The sequence below is a fragment of the Anthonomus grandis genome, chromosome 3 (genome assembly GCF_022605725.1).
Source record: "Anthonomus grandis grandis chromosome 3, icAntGran1.3, whole genome shotgun sequence".
NCBI lineage: Eukaryota > Metazoa > Arthropoda > Insecta > Coleoptera > Curculionidae > Anthonomus > Anthonomus grandis.
In genome coordinates, this window is record NC_065548.1 from 963,782 (window position 1) to 979,697 (window position 15,916).

At 40.3% G+C, this 15,916-nt stretch overlaps 1 protein-coding gene across 1 annotated transcript in view; it reads right to left on the minus strand.

Moving 5' to 3' along the window:
* LOC126734705 (agrin) overlaps positions 1-15,916 on the minus strand; it is a 323,970-nt gene that overhangs the window by 17,493 nt on the left and 290,561 nt on the right. Inside the window, exons 3-5 of the mRNA XM_050438421.1 lie at positions 15,278-15,557; positions 14,992-15,153; positions 14,794-14,937 (exon numbers count right to left, since the gene is read on the minus strand). Coding sequence (XP_050294378.1) covers positions 14,794-14,937; positions 14,992-15,153; positions 15,278-15,557 — 586 coding nt within the window. The remainder of the gene's footprint in view (positions 1-14,793; positions 14,938-14,991; positions 15,154-15,277; positions 15,558-15,916) is intronic.

Genomic DNA, 15,916 nt, shown 5'->3' on the forward strand with positions numbered 1-15,916 from the left:
AATAAGACAAAACCGTTTGAATTTTCCCGATAGCTCCCATAGAAGCCGAGATATCGACCTTCAAAGTTTGGGTTTTTTCATTTTTCGGGTATACCCCCCCGTATCGAATTTTTTCACCAAAAATTGATTTTTTTCGAAATCAAACTAAGTATACCAGCGTCTTATTTGGGTCACCTAGATTGCGAAAATACCGGGTTATAACAGGATCCGAGCAGAACTAAGGGAATGCGAGCAGTTTGAAAATCCTGAAAAAGTCGTTTTCGACGTCCGTTTTTGAGGCCAAAAATGGGCATCAAAAATGCCATATCTCGGCTATCGTAAGAGCTACGACCTTGCGGATGGTCTCGTTGGATTCAAAATGACGAAAATAAGACAAAACCGTTTGAATTTTCCCGATAGCTCCCATAGAAGCCGAGATATCGACCTTCAAAGTTTGGGTTTTTTCATTTTTCGGGTATACCCCCCCGTATCGAATTTTTTCACCAAAAATTGATTTTTTTCGAAATCAAACTAAGTATACCAGCGTCTTATTTGGGTCACCTAGATTACTAAAACACCGGGTTATCACAGGATCCGAGCAGAACTAAGGGAATGAGAGCAGTTTGAAAATCCTGAAAAAGTCGTTTTCGACGTCCGTTTTTGAGGCCAAAAATGGGCATCAAAAATGCCATATCTCGGCTATCGTAAGAGCTACGACCTTGCGGATGGTCTCGTTGGATTCAAAATGACGAAAATAAGACAAAACCGTTTGAATTTTCCCGATAGCTCCCATAGAAGCCGAGATATCGACCTTCAAAGTTTGGGTTTTTTCATTTTTCGGGTATACCCCCCCGTATCGAATTTTTTCACCAAAAATTGATTTTTTTCGAAATCAAACTAAGTATACCAGCGTCTTATTTGGGTCACCTAGATTACTAAAACACCGGGTTATAACAGGATCCGAGCAGAACTAAGGGAATGAGAGCAGTTTGAAAATCCTGAAAAAGTCGTTTTCGACGTCCGTTTTTGAGGCCAAAAATGGGCATCAAAAATGCCATATCTCGGCTATCGTAAGAGCTACGACCTTGCGGATGGTCTCGTTGGATTCAAAATGACGAAAATAAGACAAAACCGTTTGAATTTTCCCGATAGCTCCCATAGAAGCCGAGATATCGACCTTCAAAATTTGGGTTTTTTCATTTTTCGGGTATACCCCCCCGTATCGAATTTTTTCACCAAAAATTGATTTTTTTCGAAATCAAACTAAGTATAACAGCGTCTTATTTGGGTCACCTAGATTACTAAAACACCGGGTTAGAACAGGATCCGAGCAGAACTAAGGGAATGAGAGCAGTTTGAAAATCCTGAAAAAGTCGTTTTCGACGTCCGTTTTTGAGGCCAAAAATGGGCATCAAAAATGCCATATCTCGGCTATCGTAAGAGCTACGACCTTGCGGATGGTCTCGTTGGATTCAAAATGACGAAAATAAGACAAAACCGTTTGAATTTTCCCGATAGCTCCCATAGAAGCCGAGATATCGACCTTCAAAGTTTGGGTTTTTTCATTTTTCGGGTATACCCCCCCGTATCGAATTTTTTCACCAAAAATTGATTTTTTTCGAAATCAAACTAAGTATACCAGCGTCTTATTTGGGTCACCTAGATTACTAAAACACCGGGTTATAACAGGATCCGAGCAGAACTAAGGGAATGAGAGCAGTTTGAAAATCCTGAAAAAGTCGTTTTCGACGTCCGTTTTTGAGGCCAAAAATGGGCATCAAAAATGCCATATCTCGGCTATCGTAAGAGCTACGACCTTGCGGATGGTCTCGTTGGATTCAAAATGACGAAAATAAGACAAAACCGTTTGAATTTTCCCGATAGCTCCCATAGAAGCCGAGATATCGACCTTCAAAGTTTGGGTTTTTTCATTTTTCGGGTATACCCCCCCGTATCGAATTTTTTCACCAAAAATTGATTTTTTTCGGAATCAAACTAAGTATACCAGCGTCTTATTTGGGTCACCTAGATTACTAAAACACCGGGTTATAACAGGATCCGAGCAGAACTAAGGGAATGAGAGCAGTTTGAAAATCCTGAAAAAGTCGTTTTCGACGTCCGTTTTTGAGGCCAAAAATGGGCATCAAAAATGCCATATCTCGGCTATCGTAAGAGCTACGACCTTGCGGATGGTCTCGTTGGATTCAAAATGACGAAAATAAGACAAAACCGTTTGAATTTTCCCGATAGCTCCCATAGAAGCCGAGATATCGACCTTCAAAGTTTGGGTTTTTTCATTTTTCGGGTATACCCCCCCGTATCGAATTTTTTCACCAAAAATTGATTTTTTTCGGAATCAAACTAAGTATACCAGCGTCTTATTTGGGTCACCTAGATTACTAAAACACCGGGTTATAACAGGATCCGAGCAGAACTAAGGGAATGAGAGCAGTTTGAAAATCCTGAAAAAGTCGTTTTCGACGTCCGTTTTTGAGGCCAAAAATGGGCATCAAAAATGCCATATCTCGGCTATCGTAAGAGCTACGACCTTGCGGATGGTCTCGTTGGATTCATAATGACGAAACTAAGACAAAACCGTTTGGATTTTCCCGATAGCTCCCATAGAAGCCGATATATCGACCTTCAAAATTTGGGTTTTTTCATTTTTCGGGTATACCCCCCCGTATCGAATTTTTTCACCAAAAATTGATTTTTTTCGAAATCAAACTAAGTATACCAGCGTCTTATTTGGGTCACCTAGATTACTAAAACACCGGGTTATAACAGGATCCGAGCAGAACTAAGGGAATGAGAGCAGTTTGAAAATCCTGAAAAAGTCGTTTTCGACGTCCGTTTTTGAGGCCAAAAATGGGCATCAAAAATGCCATATCTCGGCTATCGTAAGAGCTACGACCTTGCGGATGGTCTCGTTGGATTCAAAATGACGAAAATAAGACAAAACCGTTTGAATTTTCCCGATAGCTCCCATAGAAGCCGAGATATCGACCTTCAAAGTTTGGGTTTTTTCATTTTTCGGGTATACCCCCCCGTATCGAATTTTTTCACCAAAAATTGATTTTTTTCGGAATCAAACTAAGTATACCAGCGTCTTATTTGGGTCACCTAGATTACTAAAACACCGGGTTATAACAGGATCCGAGCAGAACTAAGGGAATGAGAGCAGTTTGAAAATCCTGAAAAAGTCGTTTTCGACGTCCGTTTTTGAGGCCAAAAATGGGCATCAAAAATGCCATATCTCGGCTATCGTAAGAGCTACGACCTTGCGGATGGTCTCGTTGGATTCAAAATGACGAAAATAAGACAAAACCGTTTGAATTTTCCCGATAGCTCCCATAGAAGCCGAGATATCGACCTTCAAAGTTTGGGTTTTTTCATTTTTCGGGTATACCCCCCCGTATCGAATTTTTTCACCAAAAATTGATTTTTTTTGAAATCAAACTAAGTATACCAGCGTCTTATTTGGGTCACCTAGATTGCGAAAATACCGGGTTATTACAGGATCCGAGCAGAACTAAGGGAATGAGAGCAGTTTGAAAATCCTGAAAAAGTCGTTTTCGACGTCCGTTTTTGAGGCCAAAAATGGGCATCAAAAATGCCATATCTCGGCTATCGTAAGAGCTACGACCTTGCGGATGGTCTCGTTGGATTCATAATGACGAAACTAAGACAAAACCGTTTGAATTTTCCCGATAGCTCCCATAGAAGCCGAGATATCGACCTTCAAAGTTTGGGTTTTTTCATTTTTCGGGTATACCCCCCCGTATCGAATTTTTTCACCAAAAATTGATTTTTTTCGGAATCAAACTAAGTATACCAGCGTCTTATTTGGGTCACCTAGATTACTAAAACACCGGGTTATAACAGGATCCGAGCAGAACTAAGGGAATGAGAGCAGTTTGAAAATCCTGAAAAAGTCGTTTTCGACGTCCGTTTTTGAGGCCAAAAATGGGCATCAAAAATGCCATATCTCGGCTATCGTAAGAGCTACGACCTTGCGGATGGTCTCGTTGGATTCAAAATGACGAAAATAAGACAAAACCGTTTGAATTTTCCCGATAGCTCCATAGAAGCCGAGATATCGACCTTCAAAGTTTGGGTTTTTTCATTTTTCGGGTATACCCCCCCGTATCGAATTTTTTCACCAAAAATTGATTTTTTTCGGAATCAAACTAAGTATACCAGCGTCTTATTTGGGTCACTCTAGATTACTAAAACACCGGGTTATAACAGGATCCGAGCAGAACTAAGGGAATGAGAGCAGTTTGAAAATCCTGAAAAAGTCGTTTTCGACGTCCGTTTTTGAGGCCAAAAATGGGCATCAAAAATGCCATATCTCGGCTATCGTAAGAGCTACGACCTTGCGGATGGTCTCGTTGGATTCAAAATGACGAAAATAAGACAAAACCGTTTGAATTTTCCCGATAGCTCCCATAGAAGCCGAGATATCGACCTTCAAAGTTTGGGTTTTTTCATTTTTCGGGTATACCCCCCCGTATCGAATTTTTTCACCAAAAATTGATTTTTTTTGAAATCAAACTAAGTATACCAGCGTCTTATTTGGGTCACCTAGATTGCGAAAATACCGGGACACATCTCGTGAGAGTGTTTGAAAATCCTGAAAAAAGTCGTTTTCGACGTCCGTTTTTGAGGCCAAAAATGGGCATCAAAAATGCATATCTCGGCTATCGTAAGAGCTACGACCTTGCGGATGGTCTCGTTGGATTCATAATGACGAAACTAAGACAAAACCGTTTGAATTTTCCCGATAGCTCCCATAGAAGCCGAGATATCGACCTTCAAAGTTTGGGTTTTTTCATTTTTCGGGTATACCCCCCCGTATCGAATTTTTTCACCAAAAATTGATTTTTTTCGAAATCAAACTAAGTATACCAGCGTCTTATTTGGGTCACCTAGATTGCGAAAATACCGGGTTATAACAGGATCCGAGCAGAACTAAGGGAATGCGAGCAGTTTGAAAATCCTGAAAAAGTCGTTTTCGACGTCCGTTTTTGAGGCCAAAAATGGGCATCAAAAATGCCATATCTCGGCTAATCGTAAGAGCTACGACCTTGCGGATGGTCTCGTTGGATTCAAAATGACGAAAATAAGACAAAAACCGTTTGAATTTTCCCGATAGCTCCCATAGAAGCCGAGATATCGACCTTCAAAGTTTGGGTTTTTTTCATTTTTCGGGTATACCCCCCCGTTATCGAATTTTTTTCACCAAAAAATTGATTTTTTTCGAAATCAAACTAAGTATACCAGCGTCTTATTTGGGTCACCTAGATTACTAAAACACCGGGTTATAACAGGATCCGAGCAGAAACTAAGGGAATGAGAAGCAGTTTGAAAATCCTGAAAAAGGTCGTTTTCGACGTCCGTTTTTGAGGCCAAAAATGGGCATCAAAAATGCCATATCTCGGCTATCGTAAGAGCTACGACCTTGCGGATGGTCCTCGTTGGATTCATAATGACGAAACTAAGACAAAACCGTTTGAATTTTCCCGATAGCTCCCATAGAAGCCGAGATATCGACCTTCAAAGTTTGGGTTTTTTTCATTTTTCGGGTATACCCCCCCGTATCGAATTTTTTCACCAAAAATTGATTTTTTTCGAAATCAAACTAAGTATACCAGCGTCTTATTTGGGTCACCTAGATTACTAAAAACACCGGGTTTATCTCAGGATCCGAGCAGAACTAAGGGAATGAGAGCAGTTTGAAAATCCTGAAAAAGTCGTTTTCGACGTCCCGTTTTTGAGGCCAAAAAATGGGCATCAAAAAATGCCATATCTCGGCTATCGTAAGAGCTACGACCTTGCGGATGGTCTCGTTGGATTCAAAATGACGAAAATAAGACAAAACCGTTTGAATTTTCCCGATAGCTCCCATAGAAGCCGAGATATCGACCTTCAAAGTTTGGGTTTTTTTCATTTTTCGGGTATACCCCCCCGTATCGAATTTTTTCACCCAAAAATTGATTTTTTTTCGGAATCAAACTAAGTATACCAGCGTCTTATTTGGGTCACCTAGATTACTAAAACACCGGGTTATAACAGGATCCGAGCAGAACTAAGGGAATGAGAGCAGTTTGAAAATCCTGAAAAAGTCGTTTTCGACGTCCGTTTTTGAGGCCAAAAATGGGCATCAAAAATGCCATATCTCGGCTATCGTAAGAGCTACGACCTTGCGGATGGTCTCGTTGGATTCATAATGACGAAACTAAGACAAAACCGTTTGGATTTTCCCGATAGCTCCCATAGAAGCCGAGATATCGACCTTCAAAATTTGGGTTTTTTCATTTTTCGGGTATACCCCCCCGTATCGAATTTTTTCACCAAAAAATTGATTTTTTTCGAAATCAAACTAAGTATACCAGCGTCTTATTTGGGTCACCTAGATTACTAAAACACCGGGTTTATAACAGGATCCGAGCAGAACTAAGGGAATGAGAGCAGTTTGAAAATCCTGAAAAAGTCGTTTTCGACGTCCGTTTTTGAGGAATGGGCATCAAAAATGCCATATCTCGGCTATCGTAAGAGCTACGACCTTGCGGATGGTCTCGTTGGATTCAAAATGACGAAAATAAGACAAAACCGTTTGAATTTTCCCGATAGCTCCCATAGAAGCCGAGATATCGACCTTCAAAGTTTGGGTTTTTTCATTTTTCGGGTATACCCCCCCGTATCGAATTTTTTCACCAAAAATTGATTTTTTTCGAAATCAAACTAAGTATACCAGCGTCTTATTTGGGTCACCTAGATTGCGAAAATACCGGGTTATAACAGGATCCGAGCAGAACTAAGGGAATGAGAGCAGTTTGAAAATCCTGAAAAAGTCGTTTTCGACGTCCGTTTTTGAGGCCAAAAATGGGCATCAAAAATGCCTTATCTCGGCTATCGTACGAGCTACGACCTTGCGGATGGTCTCGTTGGATTCAAAATGACGAAAATAAGACAAAACCGTTTGAATTTTCCCGATAGCTCCCATAGAAGCCGAGATATCGACCTTCAAAGTTTGGGTTTTTTCATTTTTCGGGTATACCCCCCCGTATCGAATTTTTTCACCAAAAATTGATTTTTTTCGAAATCAAACTAAGTATACCAGCGTCTTATTTGGGTCACCTAGATTGCGAAAATACCGGGTTATAACAGGATCCGAGCAGAACTAAGGGAATGAGAGCAGTTTGAAAATCCTGAAAAAGTCGTTTTCGACGTCCGTTTTTGAGGCCAAAAATGGGCATCAAAAATGCCTTATCTCGGCTATCGTAAGAGCTACGACCTTGCGGATGGTCTCGTTGGATTCAAAATGACGAAAATAAGACAAAACTGTTTGAATTTTCCCGATAGCTCCCATAGAAGCCGAGATATCGACCTTCAAAGTTTGGGTTTTTTTCATTTTTCGGGTATACCCCCCCGTATCGAATTTTTTCACCAAAAATTGATTTTTTTCGAAATCAAACTAAGTATACCAGCGTCTTATTTGGGTCACCTAGATTGCGAAAATACCGGGTTATAACAGGATCCGAGCAGAACTAAGGGAATGAGAGCAGTTTGAAAATCCTGAAAAAGTCGTTTTCGACGTCCGTTTTTGAGGCCAAAAATGGGCATCAAAAATGCCTTATCTCGGCTATCGTAAGAGCTACGACCTTGCGGATGGTCTCGTTGGATTCAAAATGACGAAAATAAGACAAAACCGTTTGAATTTTCCCGATAGCTCCCATAGAAGCCGAGATATCGACCTTCAAAGTTTGGGTTTTTTCATTTTTCGGGTATACCCCCCCGTATCGAATTTTTTCACCAAAAATTGATTTTTTTCGAAATCAAACTAAGTATACCAGCGTCTTATTTGGGTCACCTAGATTGCGAAAATACCGGGTTATAACAGGATCCGAGCAGAACTAAGGGAATGAGAGCAGTTTGAAAATCCTGAAAAAGTCGTTTTCGACGTCCGTTTTTGAGGCCAAAAATGGGCATCAAAAATGCCTTATCTCGGCTATCGTAAGAGCTACGACCTTGCGGATGGTCTCGTTGGATTCAAAATGACGAAAATAAGACAAAACCGTTTGAATTTTCCCGATAGCTCCCATAGAAGCCGAGATATCGACCTTCAAAGTTTGGGTTTTTTCATTTTTCGGGTATACCCCCCCGTATCGAATTTTTTCACCAAAAATTGATTTTTTTCGAAATCAAACTAAGTATACCAGCGTCTTATTTGGGTCACCTAGATTACTAAAACACCGGGTTATCACAGGATCCGAGCAGAACTAAGGGAATGAGAGCAGTTTGAAAATCCTGAAAAAGTCGTTTTCGACGTCCGTTTTTGAGGCCAAAAATGGGCATCAAAAATGCCATATCTCGGCTATCGTAAGAGCTACGACCTTGCGGATGGTCTCGTTGGATTCAAAATGACGAAAATAAGACAAAACCGTTTGAATTTTCCCGATAGCTCCCATAGAAGCCGAGATATCGACCTTCAAAGTTTGGGTTTTTTCATTTTTCGGGTATACCCCCCCGTATCGAATTTTTTCACCAAAAATTGATTTTTTTCGAAATCAAACTAAGTATACCAGCGTCTTATTTGGGTCACCTAGATTGCGAAAATACCGGGTTATAACAGGATCCGAGCAGAACTAAGGGAATGAGAGCAGTTTGAATATCCTGAAAAAGTCGTTTTCGACGTCCGTTTTTGAGGCCAAAAATGGGCATCAAAAATGCCATATCTCGGCTATCGTAAGAGCTACGACCTTGCGGATGGTCTCGTTGGATTCAAAATGATGAAAATAAGACAAAACCGTTTGAATTTTCCCGATAGCTCCCATAGAAGCCGAGATATCGACCTTCAAAGTTTGGGTTTTTTCATTTTTCGGGTATACCCCCCCGTATCGAATTTTTTCACCAAAAATTGATTTTTTTCGAAATCAAACTAAGTATACCAGCGTCTTATTTGGGTCACCTAGATTGCGAAAATACCGGGTTATAACAGGATCCGAGCAGAACTAAGGGAATGAGAGCAGTTTGAAAATCCTGAAAAAGTCGTTTTCGACGTCCGTTTTTGAGGCCAAAAATGGGCATCAAAAATGCCATATCTCGGCTATCGTAAGAGCTACGACCTTGCGGATGGTCTCGTTGGATTCATAATGACGAAACTAAGACAAAACCGTTTGAATTTTCCCGATAGCTCCCATAGAAGCCGAGATATCGACCTTCAAAGTTTGGGTTTTTTCATTTTTCGGGTATACCCCCCCGTATCGAATTTTTTCACCAAAAATTGATTTTTTTCGAAATCAAACTAAGTATACCAGCGTCTTATTTGGGTCACCTAGATTACTAAAACACCGGGTTATAACAGGATCCGAGCAGAACTAAGGGAATGAAAGCAGTTTGAAAATCCTGAAAAAGTCGTTTTCGACGTCCGTTTTTGAGGCCAAAAATGGGCATCAAAAATGCCATATCTCGGCTATCGTAAGAGCTACGACCTTGCGGATGGTCTCGTTGGATTCATAATGACGAAACTAAGACAAAACCGTTTGAATTTTCCCGATAGCTCCCATAGAAGCCGAGATATCGACCTTCAAAGTTTGGGTTTTTTCATTTTTCGGGTATACCCCCCCGTATCGAATTTTTTCACCAAAAATTGATTTTTTTCGAAATCAAACTAAGTATACCAGCGTCTTATTTGGGTCACCTAGATTGCGAAAATACCGGGTTATTACAGGATCCGAGCAGAACTAAGGGAATGAGAGCAGTTTGAAAATCCTGAAAAAGTCGTTTTCGACGTCCGTTTTTGAGGCCAAAAATGGGCATCAAAAATGCCATATCTCGGCTATCGTAAGAGCTACGACCTTGCGGATGGTCTCGTTGGATTCATAATGACGAAACTAAGACAAAACCGTTTGAATTTTCCCGATAGCTCCCATAGAAGCCGAGATATCGACCTTCAAAGTTTGGGTTTTTTCATTTTTCGGGTATACTCCCCCGTATCGAATTTTTTCACCAAAAATTGATTTTTTTCGAAATCAAACTAAGTATACCAGCGTCTTATTTGGGTCACCTAGATTACTAAAACACCGGGTTATAACAGGATCCGAGCAGAACTAAGGGAATGAGAGCAGTTTGAAAATCCTGAAAAAGTCGTTTTCGACGTCCGTTTTTGAGGCCAAAAATGGGCATCAAAAATGCCATATCTCGGCTATCGTAAGAGCTACGACCTTGCGGATGGTCTCGTTGGATTCATAATGACGAAACTAAGACAAAACCGTTTGAATTTTCCCGATAGCTCCCATAGAAGCCGAGATATCGACCTTCAAAGTTTGGGTTTTTTCATTTTTCGGGTATACCCCCCCCGTATCGAATTTTTTCACCAAAAATTGATTTTTTCGAAATCAAACTAAGTATACCAGCGTCTTATTTGGGTCACCTAGATTACTAAAACACCGGGTTATAACAGGATCCGAGCAGAACTAAGGGAATGAGAGCAGTTTGAAAATCCTGAAAAAGTCGTTTTCGACGTCCGTTTTTGAGGCCAAAAATGGGCATCAAAAATGCCATATCTCGGCTATCGTAAGAGCTACGACCTTGCGAATGGTCTCGTTGGATTCATAATGACGAAACTAAGACAAAACCGTTTGAATTTTCCCGATAGCTCCCATAGAAGCCGAGATATCGACCTTCAAAGTTTGGGTTTTTTCATTTTTCGGGTATACCCCCCCGTATCGAATTTTTTCACCAAAAATTGATTTTTTTCGAAATCAAACTAAGTATACCAGCGTCTTATTTGGGTCACCTAGATTACTAAAACACCGGGTTATAACAGGATCCGAGCAGAACTAAGGGAATGAGAGCAGTTTGAAAATCCTGAAAAAGTCGTTTTCGACGTCCGTTTTTGAGGCCAAAAATGGGCATCAAAAATGCCATATCTCGGCTATCGTAAGAGCTACGACCTTGCGGATGGTCTCGTTGGATTCATAATGACGAAACTAAGACAAAACCGTTTGAATTTTCCCGATAGCTCCCATAGAAGCCGAGATATCGACCTTCAAAGTTTGGGTTTTTTCATTTTTCGGGTATACCCCCCCGTATCGAATTTTTTCACCAAAAATTGATTTTTTTCGAAATCAAACTAAGTATACCAGCGTCTTATTTGGGTCACCTAGATTGCGAAAATACCGGGTTATAACAGGATCCGAGCAGAACTAAGGGAATGAGAGCAGTTTGAAAATCCTGAAAAAGTCGTTTTCGACGTCCGTTTTTGAGGCCAAAAATGGGCATCAAAAATGCAATATCTCGGCTATCGTAAGAGCTACGACCTTGCGGATGGTCTCGTTGGATTCAAAATGACGAAAATAAGACAAAACCGTTTGAATTTTCCCGATAGCTCCCATAGAAGCCGAGATATCGACCTTCAAAGTTTGGGTTTTTTCATTTTTCGGGTATACCCCCCCGTATCGAATTTTTTCACCAAAAATTGATTTTTTTCGAAATCAAACTAAGTATACCAGCGTCTTATTTGGGTCACCTAGATTGCGAAAATACCGGGTTATAACAGGATCCGAGCAGAACTAAGGGAATGAGAGCAGTTTGAATATCCTGAAAAAGTCGTTTTCGACGTCCGTTTTTGAGGCCAAAAATGGGCATCAAAAATGCCATATCTCGGCTATCGTAAGAGCTACGACCTTGCGGATGGTCTCGTTGGATTCATAATGACGAAACTAAGACAAAACCGTTTGAATTTTCCCGATAGCTCCCATAGAAGCCGAGATATCGACCTTCAAAGTTTGGGTTTTTTCATTTTTCGGGTATACCCCCCCGTATCGAATTTTTTCACCAAAAATTGATTTTTTTCGAAATCAAACTAAGTATACCAGCGTCTTATTTGGGTCACCTAGATTACTAAAACACCGGGTTATAACAGGATCCGAGCAGAACTAAGGGAGTGAGAGCAGTTTGAAAATCCTGAAAAAGTCGTTTTCGACGTCCGTTTTTGAGGCCAAAAATGGGCATCAAAAATGCCATATCTCGGCTATCGTAAGAGCTACGACCTTGCGGATGGTCTCGTTGGATTCAAAATGACGAAAATAAGACAAAACCGTTTGAATTTTCCCGATAGCTCCCATAGAAGCCGAGATATCGACCTTCAAAGTTTGGGTTTTTTCATTTTTCGGGTATACCCCCCCGTATCGAATTTTTTCACCAAAAATTGATTTTTTTCGAAATCAAACTAAGTATACCAGCGTCTTATTTGGGTCACCTAGATTGCGAAAATACCGGGTTATAACAGGATCCGAGCAGAACTAAGGGAATGAGAGCAGTTTGAAAATCCTGAAAAAGTCGTTTTCGACGTCCGTTTTTGAGGCCAAAAATGGGCATCAAAAATGCTATATCTCGGCTATCGTAAGAGCTACGACCTTGCGGATGGTCTCGTTGGATTCAAAATGACGAAAATAAGACAAAACCGTTTGAATTTTCCCGATAGCTCCCATAGAAGCCGAGATATCGACCTTCAAAGTTTGGGTTTTTTCATTTTTCGGGTATACCCCCCCGTATCGAATTTTTTCACCAAAAATTGATTTTTTTCGAAATCAATCTAAGTATACCAGCGTCTTATTTGGGTCACCTAGATTACTAAAACACCGGGTTATAACAGGATCCGAGCAGAACTAAGGGAATGAGAGCACTTTGAAAATCCTGAAAAAGTCGTTTTCGACGTCCGTTTTTGAGGCCAAAAATGGGCATCAAAAATGCCATATCTCGGCTATCGTAAGAGCTACGACCTTGCGGATGGTTTCGTTGGATTCAAAATGACGAAAATAAGACAAAACCGTCGGAATTTTCCCGATAGCTCCCATAGAAGCCGAGATATCGACCTTCAAAGTTTGGGTTTTTTCATTTTTCGGGTATACCCCCCCGTATCGAATTTTTTCACCAAAAATTGATTTTTTTCGAAATCAAACTAAGTATACCAGCGTCTTATTTGGGTCACCTAGATTACTAAAACACCGGGTTATAACAGGATCCGAGCAGAACTAAGGGAATGAGAGCAGTTTGAAAATCCTGAAAAAGTCGTTTTCGACGTCCGTTTTTGAGGCCAAAAATGGGCATCAAAAATGCCATATCTCGGCTATCGTAAGAGCTACGACCTTGCGGATGGTCTCGTTGGATTCATAATGACGAAACTAAGACAAAACCGTTTGAATTTTCCCGATAGCTCCCATAGAAGCCGAGATATCGACCTTCAAAGTTTGGGTTTTTTCATTTTTCGGGTATACCCCCCCGTATCGAATTTTTTCACCAAAAATTGATTTTTTTCGAAATCAAACTAAGTATACCAGCGTCTTATTTGGGTCACCTAGATTACGAAAACACCGGGTTATAACAGGATCCGAGCAGAACTAAGGGAATGAGAGCACTTTGAAAATCCTGAAAAAGTCGTTTTCGACGTCCGTTTTTGAGGCCAAAAATGGGCATCAAAAATGCCATATCTCGGCTATCGTAAGAGCTACGACCTTGCGGATGGTTTCGTTGGATTCAAAATGACGAAAATAAGACAAAACCGTCGGAATTTTCCCGATAGCTCCCATAGAAGCCGAGATATCGACCTTCAAAGTTTGGGTTTTTTCATTTTTCGGGTATACCCCCCCGTATCGAATTTTTTCACCAAAAATTGATTTTTTTCGAAATCAAACTAAGTATACCAGCGTCTTATTTGGGTCACCTAGATTACGAAAACACCGGGTTATAACAGGATCCGAGCAGAACTAAGGGAATGAGAGCACTTTGAAAATCCTGAAAAAGTCGTTTTCGACGTCCGTTTTTGAGGCCAAAAATGGGCATCAAAAATGCCATATCTCGGCTATCGTAAGAGCTACGACCTTGCGGATGGTCTCGTTGGATTCAAAATGACGAAAATAAGACAAAACCGTCGGAATTTTCCCGATAGCTCCCATAGAAGCCGAGATATCGACCTTCAAAGTTTGGGTTTTTTCATTTTTCGGGTATACCCCCCTGTATCGAATTTTTTCACCAAAAATTGATTTTTTCGAAATCAAACTAAGTATACCAGCGTCTTATTTGGGTCACCTAGATTGCGAAAACACCGGGTTATAACAGGATCCGAGCAGAACTAAGGGAATGAGAGCAGTTTGAAAATCCTGAAAAAGTCGTTTTCGACGTCCGTTTTTGAGGCCAAAAATGGGCATCAAAAATGCCATATCTCGGCTATCGTAAGAGCTAGTTTTTGTCTTAAATATTTATAAATATACATATATATAATTGTATAAAATTTAAATAAACAGACTGTGTTATTAGATTAGATATTAAAGACGAAACTAGCTGTTATTTATGCATTTGATTTTTGAAAACAATTTCTTACTGGTAAATTGTTTGGGGTGGGTGGGAGGGATAAGGGTAGGTATAATGGAAAACGGTATTTTTTTGTAGAAAATAATTGCTTGAGAAAAAAATGCTTTTTAAGAAAATTATATATCATGATAAAAAAACCTATAGTTCACAAAAACACATTTGCAATTAAAAAAAAAAACAATATAAAAAAGTCTGCTGTAAACCATAAATAAACGTTTATTCAACGATCATATGTTGCTAGGCTTAAAACATGATACACCAGAAACCATAAATACAAGAACTTGTAAGACATTTAGTCCCAGTTAATCAAAATCGCTTCTTCTGTTTCCAACTGTAGTGGGCGTGACACTTTACAGGAGAAAAAAAAATGTTGATAAAAAAATTGCTTACAAAAAAACGTAGAGCAGGGGGGGGGGGGAAGAACGTATCACTTACCCACAATTCTTAGACTTCATCTTACAAACGTTGGTGTAGACTTTCCCGTCTGATCCGCAGGCGGGTCTGGCGTTCCTCCAACAGGACTCCCTACAGTGTCTCGTGGTTTGACAATATTTCTTATTCGTCTTGACTACACCCTGTCTAAAATACCAGTGAAATGTCAGTACTTACCGCAACGGTGTACGAATAACTTACCCGCAAGTGAGCAACTTCATCTGACAAGTACTTTTATAGACGTTACCGTCGCTACCGCAAATGGGGCCGTCTTGAGGGGCTTGTTGGCAATCGATGGGGCAATTCTCCCTGTGGGCGCTTATGTTGTTACACGGACCCAAGTGAGACAGTGCTATACCTAATCTGAAAAAAAGAGTCTTTACTTGTAGGTTTCACTTTTTTAATAGTTTGATCCTCGTTAGGATTTAGAAACTTGACGACGTTGCTGGTATGCACCGTTTTTTCCTAATTCCACGTATAGTTTTACCTGCAAATCTCCACTTGTAACATGCACCGATTCAAGTAGGTTCTGCCGTCCGTACCGCACACCGGGTCCTTTTCAGAACCGCATTTGTGGTCGCATTTCGATCCGGACGAGCGCTGACACAATCCCGGATCCGAAGACAGTTTGACACCTTTTCCGCAAGTTTTCTTCCTCATTTCGCATATGTTCGGATAAATGACGCCGTCCGATCCACATACCGGGTCACCGTAAGCATTCTGTTGACATATTCTCGGACAAGAAGAGTCCCTAACGGCCAAAGTACCTGGAAAATTAGATTCATTTTAATAGCCCATTACTGCAATTAACTTTTTAATTAGAAAATAAATAATTGCTTATAGAACGGACTGAATATTAAATTCGTTCTTTATTTAATACCAAAAAAGAGAGAATCGATAGCGGTTTTGTTTAAATTGTAACGTACTAAATATGGTCGCATACGATATATTGTTCATCCACATATATATCTTATGGTGTAATAATAGAATATCATACACATGCAGAGAAACCTAGACCTACACAAATTACATTAGAACCAGTTAACGACAAATCAAGCTAGGTTAGGTCAATTTCGAAGGTTTTTGAAGTGCTTTTGATTCGTTGCCAACTATTAAATGCTGATGG